Source organism: Carettochelys insculpta, chromosome 1 (assembly GCF_033958435.1).
Source record: "Carettochelys insculpta isolate YL-2023 chromosome 1, ASM3395843v1, whole genome shotgun sequence".
In the NCBI taxonomy this organism is placed as follows: Eukaryota; Metazoa; Chordata; order Testudines; family Carettochelyidae; genus Carettochelys; species Carettochelys insculpta.
In genome coordinates, this window is record NC_134137.1 from 332,302,929 (window position 1) to 332,315,050 (window position 12,122).

General features: G+C 53.4%; 1 protein-coding gene across 1 annotated transcript in view; it reads right to left on the reverse strand.

Annotated features, from left to right (window-relative positions):
* The window catches only part of WNT2 (Wnt family member 2), a 43,873-nt gene extending 33,440 nt beyond the window's left edge, over positions 1 to 10,433 (reverse strand). The window contains exons 1-2 of the mRNA XM_074984098.1: positions 10,354 to 10,433; positions 6,942 to 7,165 (exon numbers count right to left, since the gene is read on the reverse strand). Coding sequence (XP_074840199.1) covers positions 6,942 to 7,165; positions 10,354 to 10,433 — 304 coding nt within the window. The remainder of the gene's footprint in view (positions 1 to 6,941; positions 7,166 to 10,353) is intronic.
* Between the last annotated feature and the right edge of the window lie 1,689 nt (positions 10,434 to 12,122).

Consider the following 12,122-nt stretch of genomic DNA (forward strand, 5'->3'; position numbering starts at 1 on the left):
CAGTTCCAGATAAGTGTAATGGTTAAGACCATTTACACTGGAATTTACAGTGTATCAAAGAAAAACTGGGTTGAATTCACACCTGATGTAATTTCACTAGATACTTACCTGTGGCCTGAGTTTGGCTGTGTCCCTCCCCAACTCCACACCCAATAAAAGCTCATTGACAGAAGTCTTGGATTGGGATCATTACAAGTTTGTTACTAGTATTTATTAATATATTTTCCTAGGTCAATAGAGCGAGACACATGCTCTTTTATTCCACCTGTTTTGGTGGATTTAGTGGACCTCTGGTTGTACTGCAAGAAAAGAAGCTTCTTTATCTACACCGCAAACTTGTTCAATTTATTCATGTGAATAAGAACCACTGAAGTCAATGGGACTATTTATGTGATTAAGGTGAGTATGGTTTAGCATTTTAATTGCACTTCCACATGTCAAGTACTCATACAGTTCTGCTTATTTTCTGATAAGATACTTCATTAAACCACAGACTATGCCCTCTCTTAAGGAGAAAGGTACATATCCCAATGCAACAGCTACATAAAATTATTTTAATAACAAGTAATAACTCATAATTCACAGCCATGCTCTATTGGCAGATATAAAATTATTTAGGGTCTTCATTAACTCTGGCTTTCGAGGGGTGCTGTATTTCATTATTAGTATGTGTATTTATTGGGGCTGTCAGCAATTAAAAATTAATTGTGATTAATCATGCTGTTAAATAATAATAGAATACCTCATATTTAAATATTTTGGATATATTCTACATTTTCAAATATATTGATTTCAATTATAACACAGAACAGAAAGTAGATAGTACTCATTTTATATATATTTTGATTACAAATCTTTGCATTGTAAAAAATAAATTGTATTGTCCAATTCTCCTAATAAAAGTACTGTAGTGCAATCTCTTTGTCATGAAAGTTGAACTTACTCATGTAGAATTATGTTCAACCACCCACCACCCCTACATTCAAAAACAAAATATCATAAAACTTTATAGAGCCCACATATCCACTCAATCCTACTTCTTGTGCAGCCAGTCTCTCAGACAAACAAGTTTGGTTACAATTTGCAAGACATAATACTGACAGCTTTCTGTTTACCATATCACTTGAAAGTGAGAAAAGGCATGACACTATTGTCACCAGCTATTCGTATGTCAGATGTGCCAAAGATTCATGTTTCTCTTCATGCTTCAACAATCATTCCGAAGGATATGCATCCATGCTAATGACAGGTTCTGCTTCATAATAATCCATAGCAGAGTGGACCAACGTGCATTTTCATCATCTCCATCAGATGCCACAAGCATCTTTTTTAGTGGTTCAGATTCTGTAGTTTCTGCATTGGAGTGCTGCTCTTTTAAGACATCTGAAAGCACACTCCATACCTCATCCCTCTCCAATTTTGGATGCTACTTCAGATTCATAAACATTGGGTCGAGTGCTGTAGCTATTTTGGAAAGCTCACGTTGGTATTTTCTTTGTGTTTTGTCAAAACTGCAGTGAAAGTGGTCTCAAGATGAACAGCATGCTGGATCATCAAAATACAAAATATATGGCAGAATCCAGGTAAAAGAGCCAGAGACATATACAATTCTTTGTCAAGGTGTTCCATTACAAATTTAATTAACATATTATTTTCTTACGTTTTTTCTAACAAGCATTATCAGCATGAACGCATGTCCTCTGGAATGATGGCCAAAGCATGAAGGGACATATTAATGTTTAGCACGTCTGGCACGTAAATACCTTGCAACACCTACTAAAAAGGTGCCATACAAACCCCTGGTCTCACTTTCAGGTGACACTGTTAATAAGAAGCAGGCAGTATTATTTTCCATCAATGTGTTTACTCTCATTTGGCTGAGCAACAGCATGAACAAGAAGTAGGACTGAGTAGACTTGTAAGCTCCAAGGTTTTATATTGTTTTGTTTTTAAGTACAGCCATATAACGAAAGTATAAATTTATAAGCAGCACTTGCATAAAAAGAAATTGAGCTACAGTACATATATGAAGCAAACTGAAGAAAAAAACTATTCATTTTATTGTTTTACAGTGCAAATATTTCTAATAAAACTAATATGAAGTGAGCAATGTCCACATTTTATTCAGTGTTGTAACTGAAATCAATATATTTGAAAATGTAGAAAAACATCCAAAATATTTAATATATTTCAATTGGTATTCTATTGTTTAATAGTGCGATTAATTATGATTAATTTTTAACCAGGATTCATTTTTAATTAATTGAATGAGTTAACTATGATTAGTTGGTAGACCTGCTACTTATTAATTGTTGCCACAATAACTATATTAACAACCTGAAGAAAAACTGAGGTCTCCCGTCAGAAAACACAAAACAGATTGGTGATATCAAAAAGTATGAGTCTTTTTAAAGCACATTTCAGGTCAAAAATAACTGGAAAAGCAAAATGGCACTGAGCTCTTGCTCAGTTCAGATTTAAAGGTTGCTCATTTCAGTTACAATGTTATAACAGATGGGTGAAAATTATTATAATGTGTTTGCTCTGCCAGTCTTATTATTAAAAATCAAGAAACCATAACTACATTATATTAAATTACACTTCCCTCAGCCCTTGAAAAAACTACCATGCTATCCAATTGAAATACATTGTATGAACATTTGCATTAAGCAATAATTTGTGTTTTCCAGAGAACACACAATTACCAAATGACTGTTCTGAAATGTAACTCAAACAACAGTAGCCAACATAGGATTAGGAGTTGTACCAGTATGATTATTTGCAAAAGAGACATTCAGAAAAGTAAGTTTGCGCTGAAAAGGGCAGTCTTTAAAGACTACATTAAAGCTATCCCAGGAAGGTGAGATGTGCACCTTCATGCTCTGGCTAAGCCCTTAGGAATAAAGAGGAATCTATCCTTTGAGAGCTTGTCTTTTTCATGATAATGAATGTTAATTTGACCTTGGAGTCAAATTAGCTATCGCAATGCTAACCATGACTTTGTAATAGGCATAGACAAAATATTCTGCATTGTGTCATCCCTCAAGAATAAGCCCTCATGGGAGCAAGTTTCAGCACTGATTTACGCACGTGACTTATTAGTATTTATAATTTATATTTAAGGAGCATCTGGAAGCCTCATCCAAAGGAAGGCTATATCGTATTGCAGTGCTGAACCTGGCTTGGTCCTGTCTACTGAGACCACACAGTAATGATAAAGATGACGTTAACTACCTTGGCTTCTTATACTCATATTCTAACACAGTCACATTTCTGAAAATGTTGATTTTCAATAGTTGAAATGTGTCATTTTGGTTTGTTGAACTGACCCAAACCAACTGATTTTGAGTTATTTGAACATCAAATTGCATTTTTGCATTGTGATGCATTGCTTCTTTGGAGTTGCTGTTGTTCAGGAGCCTGATAACACCCATTCTTTCCTGCAGCTCAGCAAAATTTTTGACTTTCTTGATGCATGATGCAGGTTGGTCAGATTGCAACCCATGTTGCATTCAGATAGATGTAGTCCCCTGAGGGAATCCTACTTTTAGGAAAGAATGGGGACCAGAATGACAACTCCCAAGACGCAGTAGCCATCTAATATTTTGCTGAACAGAGTCAAATAAAAAATGTTCCAAGTCAGGTCAACAGAATGAAACATTCCAACTCAGGTTCAAATTTTTCATTTTGATCTTCCTGATGGAAAAAAAAATAAAAATGAAGTTTTCCAGTGGGAAAATTCAATTTTGCAGAAACTTTATTTTCTTTTGGAAAATTCAGGACCAAGTATAATACACACAGACATATCTTGTAACAAATAAAAGGCCCTGGGTGCCACATACTCCCTCTCTACATAAATTCAACTCACTTTTTAACCAGCTAATTACACAGCTGACAAAAAATATGATGCATGATTGCCACTTGTGCCCTCCCCCAACATGGCACACCGCTTACCTCACCCTGGGCTACTGCCTTCCTTTCTACCTAAGGCACTGTCTCCTCATCCCACCCATAGAGGGTGGCACTAGCTCCCAGGGCTGTCCCAGGCACCAAACTTCACAAATAGGACATAGCACAGGCTAGATCCACCTCACTCCTGCCCAGCAGGTCCTCCTCAGCCAGTAACAATCTCCCCTTATCCTGCTCACTGGCCCCAAGCTGTCCTGCCCCCACAGCTTTCTATGCCTCACCACTATAGCTTCCTTTGAGCAGAAACTGCTGCCCATGGCTCTTCCCTCTATATCCACAAGGTCTGGGGAAGCCAGAAGGGGGCACGACTGATTAAAAATCAGGGCTTTTAATGTCCCAGAAGATTATAGATTTCCTGAGACATCTCTCTAGCGATAAGGGACGGTCGCAGGAAAACCAGGAAAGGTAGTAACCATGAACATTATTCATTATCCATTAGGGTGAATGCTATTGTGGCAGCCATTGAGATGAACCATGTATTTCTATTACCAGAGATATAAATACCAGAGATATAGATTTGCATATAGTTTAAGGGCAGAGGAACCCCTCCTCCCCCAGCTCATTTAATATGACCTCCTGTATACCACAAGCCACCAACACCACACAGCACTCACAGACTAAGCCTAACCACTGCAATGACTGGGTTAGACAAGAGTGTCACTAAGTGGTTACAAAACCCCAGAGGTACCTTCAGCCTAAATTGGGGCACTATGCCCCAAGGTAGGATCCTGCTGTATGTGAGAGCACAGGTAAAGCAGCCATGTCTGTATGCTGAAGTGGTTTCCTTGCCATCTCTAAACAGGATGTCCCATAACGAAGCTGTTGGAGGATAAAGGGGTGTCTGATATTTGTTGGGGTTTCTATGTACTCAGTGCTTCTGCAGGTTTACTGGCGGAGGAGGGTGGCAGAGGAGCTGCTTTTCTTGCCTATAGCAATAAGCACAAACAAAACTACTCTTCCCAGTATTTTCAGCCTGGTATGAATTTCTTACTCACATAAAACTTCCTCTGAAGTTGATGAAAACTTTGCCCAAAGACTCTCACAGCAGCAGTTCTAAACCTATTTATCATTGTGGGCTGGAGCCACACAATATATGTACTACCTGTACGGTTCTGAGGATATTACATGGACAGTAGCTATGTGCTGATGGGGTTGCAAGAGCCACTGTTCAAAATGTTCTTTAGAAATGAGTGTGTTTCTGATAGTCACAAAGACTTTTTAAACAAATTAGACAGCCAGGAGGCATTTTAAAATGAATATTAATAAATAGGCAAGATATTAATTTTAGTTTCCATTTGCTGTCACCTATCATCAACAGATGAGATTAAGGACTTTCATACACACCCTCATGAACACCCTAATCATCATAGCCAAGCCAGCAGAACAGCAGAATTTGTTTCGCTAAGGGAAATTCATAACTAAATTTGAGTCACTTATAAAAGGGCACTCGCTCTGTCTGGGACTTGGGAGTTAGTGGGACTGGCAAGTTTAACATAGTACATGCCACACATTTGTTTTGCCAAAGTGTAGTACTCTTAAGACAGTGAATTGTATATACATGAGACTGATTTACAAGTCAAATATCTTCATACTTTGGTAGATTTGTCTTAAAAGAAGTATTTGTTGTTTAACAAATTTTTTTTTAGTAATATCGCAACACAAATTTAATCTTACTTGTAAACCAACAATTGTATGCACAGACACAGCTAGTTTTCTCACCTAGTGGCTGTTTTGGATTATTTCCCTGACATAGAACAATACAGTATTTTCTCCCCTGACATGATATAGCTATGACAAAACTTAAAATAGTTCTAAGAAATAACTTAAAAGGGCAGATCCCCAGATGATGCACACTGGCAAAGCTGCAACTAAGTCAACTGAATTGTGACAATAAGCACCAGCTGGGGAGCTGTGCCAAACTACATCTTAAAGAAATCTAGTGTCATTTTCATTATTGGTGAGTTATCTGTAAAAGGAGGGGGCTTTAAATTTATGATCCAATGATTTTTTAAAAAAACTATTGTTTTAAACAAATCAAACTAGGAACATATCACAGGCACTGCTATCAGGTTTCAAACATGGTCAGTTTTAACAACACTCCGTAATGCACTCCATGGCTTTGGGCTGTGGGAAATGTAGCTAGCAACTCCAAGCAGCCGTCACCAAGGTTACCGGGCCAGCTTTCCCGAAGACAAAAGGCACGTGAGGCTGAGTGGCTGGTGACAATGGTAAGTGGCCCGCTGAGCTCTAGGCGGAGCTAGGGAGCACCGAGAGCTGTCAACGCCTTCCGAAGCGCTCCCGGGACACCCAGCGATTTACAACCGCAATGAATGAAGGCGTGGGGAGGGGGCTGGTGAGATGATCGCCGCCGCGGGAGACAAGAGCTGCTCGGCTGCGCTTTGAGCCGCCTCCCGACCTGGGCCCGGGTGATCACAACACCCTCTGCGGAGCATCAGCCAGAGGACAGCCGAAGGGCTGCTGGGCTCCGAGGAGTGGGTGTGCGGGGGAGGGCGCCTCTCTCCCTTTGAGTGGGTGCACAGGTGGGTCAGGCTGCCGCGGCTCTCCAGCCACGCCTCCCCCGGAGCGCGCGGAGGGCAACTCGCCCGCTTGCCCGGCGTGGAGCCGCTCAAGCCTAGGCACCGGAGCTGCTGCCGCGGCTTCTCTGGCCTCTGCACGGGCTGCACTGAGATCGTCTGAGCCCCGCAGATCTTGTGCGAGTCCACTGCCCCCGGGCCGGGATCCCCCTGCTGCCCCCCCGGGCCGGGATCCCCCTGCTGCCCCCCCGGGCCGGGATCCCCCTGCTGCCCCCCCGAGCCCGGGATCCGCCTGTTACTCCCCAGGGCCGGGATCTCCCCTGCTGCCCCCCCCCAGGGCCGGGATTCCCCTTCTGTCCCCCACCCCTCCACGCCACCGGGATCCCACCCGCTTCCCCCGCGTCCCCCAGCGGCGATGCCCGCGCGGGCTGTACTCACTGCGCTGCAGGACGCGGCCGAAGAGGCTCCGCTCGCGGTGCGGAGCGCTGCAGTTCCAGCGGTGCTGGCGGAACTGGTGCTGACACTCCGCCGTCCACTGCGCCACGCCCAGCCCGATGGAGCGCATGGCCTCGGGATGCCGCTGGCACAGCCGCCGCTGCCGGCTCACCAAACCCGGCACGTTGTCACACATCACCCGCGAGGAGCCCGCCGCCCCCATGGACCTGCGGGGAGCAAAGCGCAGGGCAGAGGCCGGGGCGGGGGCGGGGGCGGGGGACCCGATGGGGGCGCCACGAGAGTGAGCCAGGAGGAGAGCACCGACTGGGAGCTACTGGGACGGGCGCTGACTGGGACCGGGGAGTTACTGGGACGAGCACTGACTGGGACCGGGGAGTCACTGGGATGAGCACTGACTGGGACCGGGGAGATACTGGGACGGGCGCTGACTGGGATTGGGGAGTTACTGGGATGGGCGCTGACTGGGATTGGGGACTTACTGGGACGGGCACTGTCTGGGACCGGGGAGTCACTGGGATGAGCACTGACTGGGACTGGGGAGATACTGGGACGGGCGCTGACTGGGACTGGGGAGTTATTGGGATGGGCGATGACTAGGACCAGGGCGTTACTGGGATGGGTACTGACTGGGATTGGGGACTTCTTGGGACAGGCGCTGACTGGGATTGGGGAGTTACTGGGACGGCCGCTGACTGGGACTGGGGAGTTACTGGGACGGGCGTTGATTGGGATTGGGGAGTTACTGGGACTGGAGAGATACTGGGACGGGTGCTGACTGGGATTGAGGAGTTACTTGGATGGGCGCTGACTGGGATTGGGGAGTTACTGGGACTGGGGAGATACTGGGACGGACGCTGACTGGGATTGGGGACTTACTGGGACGGGCGCTGACTGGGATTGGGGACTTACTGGAAAGGATGCTGACTGGGATTGGGGAGTTACTGGGACGGGCGCTGACTGGGATTGAGGAGTTACTGGGACAGGTGCTGACTGGGACTGGGGAATTACTGGGATTGGGGAGATACTGGGACGGGTGCTGACTGGGATTGGGGACTTACTGGGACGGATGCTGACTGGGATTGGGGAGCTACTGGGATGGGTGCTGACTGGGACCGGGGAGTCACTGGGATGGGCGCTGACTGGGACCGGGGAGTCACTGGGACGGGCGCTGACTGGGATTGGGGATTTACTGGGACGGTTGCTGACTGGGACCAGGGAGTCACTGGGACGGGCGCTGACTGGGACCGGGGAGTCACTGGGACGGGTGCTGACTGGGACCGGGTAGTCACTGGGACGGGCGCTGACTGGGAATGAGGAATTATTGGGATGGGCGCTGACTGGGATTGGGGAGCTACTGGGACGGGTGCTGACTGAGATTGGGGACTTACTGGGACGGGCGCTGACTGGGAATAGGGAATTACTGGGATGGGTACTGACTGGGACCGGGGAGATACTGGGACAGGTGATGACTGGAATTGGGGACTTACTGGGATGGGCGCTGACTGGGACCGGGGAGTCACTGGGATGGGCGCTGACTGGGAATGGGGAACTACTGGGACGGGAGCTGACTGGGACCAGGGAGTCACTGGGACGGGCGCTGACTGGGACCGGGGAGTTACTGGTACTGGCGCTGACTGGGACTGGGGAGACACTGGGATGGGCGCTGACTGGGAATGGGGAATTACTCGGATGGGTACGGACTGGGACCGGGGAATTACTGGGACGGGCGCTGACTGAGACTGGGGAGTCACTGGGACGGGTGGTGACTGGGACCGGGGAGTCACTGGGACGGGCGCTGACTGGGAATGGGGAATTACTGGGACGGTTGCTGACTGGGACCAGGGAGTTACTGGGACGGGCGCTGACTGGGACCAGGGAGTCACTGGGACGGGCGCTGACTGGGACCGGGGAGTTACTGGGACGGGCGCTGACTGGGACCGGGAAGTCACTGGACGGGCGCCGACTGGGACCAGGGAGCTGCTGACTCTGCCGCGGGGACGCCATCAGGCACAGCCCGGAGTCGGGCTCTCGTGCCTGGCTGCTGCCAGTGGCCTGTGCTGACCCGTCTGAAGCCGGCGCTCCCAGGGAGCCCGCCGCCCGCCTTCTCCCCGCCGACCGCCCGGCCGTGGCCGCTCCTGCCGGTACTCCGTTCCCATCAGCTGCAAGCGGAGCCAAAGGGCGGCTGCCGAGGGAGACTCGCGCGCCGGCTGCGGATGGCCCTGAGCCCTCGGAAGAGGCCAAGCTCCCGCAGAGCTCCGCCCTCGGGCGTCGGGCTGCGGCGGGTCTGAAACCCCCTCGCCCGGAACTGTGCGGGAAGGGGCCGCCCATGGACTCTGCGCGCCCGAGGGCTCTCCCGGGGGGACCCTGCCGGAGCAAGAGGCTTGTCCCCGTGTGCGCGTGGCTGTGCCGGAGCTGCAGCTCCCTAACGCGAATGGAGCTCTGGAGTAACGGAACCAGCCAAGGGGGCCGCGCAGCCCTGGCAAGGAATGAGGGTTGCACAGCTGCGGCCGCAGCCCGAGCAGCTGGCCAGGAAAATGGCCGGGCTGATACGCTGGTGTCAGCCGCGACAGGGTTACATGGACTGCCCGGCCGCCAAGCGTACACGGGAGGGTTCGCTCCTTCCCCAGCGGGGGGTGGGGGGTGTTTGTGCGCGCGCGCGCGTGTGTAGGAGGGTGTGTGTGTGTGTGTGTGTGACCCCCCCCGCCAATCTTCTGAAGGAACTCTCTGGTTCTAGCCCCCCCTTTAGCTCTGTGTGCCGCAGCTCGCTCGGAAGTACCACGCCAGCATCTTTTGCACTGGGGGCTCTGGGCCCCACAGGCCTCACTAGTCACGGGGGGAGCGTTTAGTTCAGCCGGGAGAACCGCCCCGTCCCCCGCGGGGCGGCTGGCTGGAGGAGGGGCGGGAGGGGGGCGGGAGGACCGCGGTAAACACGCGCGAAATCGGCGCGTGCGGCGTAGCCCTGCCTAGCGCACGCCGCGCCCTGCCCCGTGCTCCCCGGAGCCTGCTCCAGAGCTGCGTGCGGGAGCGGCTCGTGGCGCGAACGCTCCTTGCCTGAGCGCGCAGGCTCATTCCTGCGGGGCTCCGGGCTTTCAGCGGCCACCAGAGCCGGTCCCACAGGGAGACCCACACGCGTTGCCCGCCAGCGCTGCAACCCCTCACCCCGCCGCAGGTTTCCCCGGCCGAGTCTCACGGGGACTCTGCCCCGGTGGGTGCCAGGCGCTGCGCCAGAGCCCTCGGTGGTGTCACTGGCCGGGCTGCAGGCGCGGGTCAGCCCAGTGGGGCGCCGGGAGGCAGGGAGAAGCTGGGGGCAGAGCACACCTCGCCCTGGGGGGCTCTTGCCCTGTACCCTTCGTGCTGCCTTGGCGGAGCCCACCCGGGTACCCGCGGCACTTACCACCAGGAAGCCGCGACTCCCGGGCTGACGCAGCACACGAGCAGGGGAACCGCCAGGCAGAGCCCAAAGGCACAGCTCATATTAGAAGCGCTTCACTCCGCAGCGGCGCTGCCGCGACGGGCGCGGGAAATCCCATGGAACCGGACCTGCCGCGGGGAGCCACACCCGCCTCCAGCGCGCCCCACTCCAGCCTCTGCCCGGGTCAACGCAGCCCTCCGGAGCCCGCTCAATCGGCCCCCGCCCCCGTGCTCAACGGGGGCGACCGGATCAGCCCCTCGCCCATCCGTCTCCCCTGCCCGGACGCGGCTCTTCTGCGCTGGGAGCGGCGCGGCCAGGCGCGTTCGCCCTCCCCGCCCCTCGGCGGCTGGCGGGCTGCCGCGAGCCCCGGCAGGAGGCGGCACCCCGAGCCGGGACGGGATCCCCGCCGGGACGCGGCCCTGCTGAGAGCGCAGCCGGGAGGGGGCGGACAGCGAAGAGCACTGCCCGGGCTCAGTCGCCGGCATCGGCGGGCAGCGCGTCCGCGGCCCGCTCCGAGGTGGGGCTGGGTCACAGCTGCAGCCGCGCCGGCCGGGCGGTGCCTCTCTCCGAGGCACAGAGCGGCGGCGGCCGGTTTTGTTGGCCGCGCTCCTCTCCTCAGCCCGAGGGAAGGAGGAAGAGGGGGCCAGCCCGGGCCCCAGGGGGCGCAGTCGGAGCGCAGCGCCGGGCAGCGCCAGTATCTGGCCAGCAGGCAGCTGGGACAGCCCGGCGGGAAGGCGACGGCCATAGCGTGGCTGGCCCCGGGACACTAGGGAGCGGGGTCCGCGCAGGGGCGGTCACGTGGTACCCCTCCGCGGCCTCCCGCAGCTCCCGAGCCCAGGCGCCGCCTCCTCACACCTGGCTTTGGACCCCAGCGGCCTACTCCGGCTCGTGCCCTTCCCGGGCAGCACCACGCCGCCCCCTTGGGTACCTGACTTACCGGGCTTGGCGCCTTCAGGGGGCGCCCGGGCAGCCCACAACTGGCCGGAACGAGCGTCCCCGGCGCAGCCGGGCAACCCTGCCGCGCTGCGCCGTTGCTGCCGAGCACCTGCGGCGGGCGGGTGCCACTAGCAGCCAGCGAGGGGCCGGGCACGGAGCGCCCGGGCAGCGGGGAGCTGCCCCCCTCCCCCTAGGGTGAGCGCGCGGCGGATCTCCCGCGTTGGAGTCAATGGGAAGTTTGCCGCTGAGTTCAAGGGGAGGCGGCCCAGGTCCGTAGGCAGGCGCTGCTGTGGACGAGCCCACGTCGCGCTAGGCTTGGAGAGGCGCCGGCGTCTTGGCCAGGCGGGAGCGCGCCGCCCAGAGGCCCCGCTGCGCCGGGTAAGGGGAGCTAAGGTCTGGTCGCTGCCCTCCCGAGGCACGTTTCCACCCGCCAAGGCCAAGCCCTTGGCCGCCCTCCTGCTCTCACAGCGAGGGAAGCCAGGCCAGGCCTGTCCCGGGAGGGCAGCTCCGGCCTTGCTGTCAGCAGGGTTGTACCATGTGGCTCAGCCAAAAGGGCAGGGGTGTAGGCCAGGCTCCCGCTCACCCACCCGTGACTCTAGCCGGCTGGAGCCCTGCAGCGCCCAGGGCTGGGAGCCTAGTGGCCGGGCGCTGCAGAGGTTTACACAGCCCAGCACGTGAAGGCGCCGCCCTGGAAGGTTGGGCCCTGCAGGCGCTGGAAGGCTCGCATAAGGGAATTAAGCAGAGTCTGCGCCTGCTGGCCTCTGCCGAGGAGCACGTGTGGACCAGTTACCAACCCCCAGCGCGCCGCCAGACTG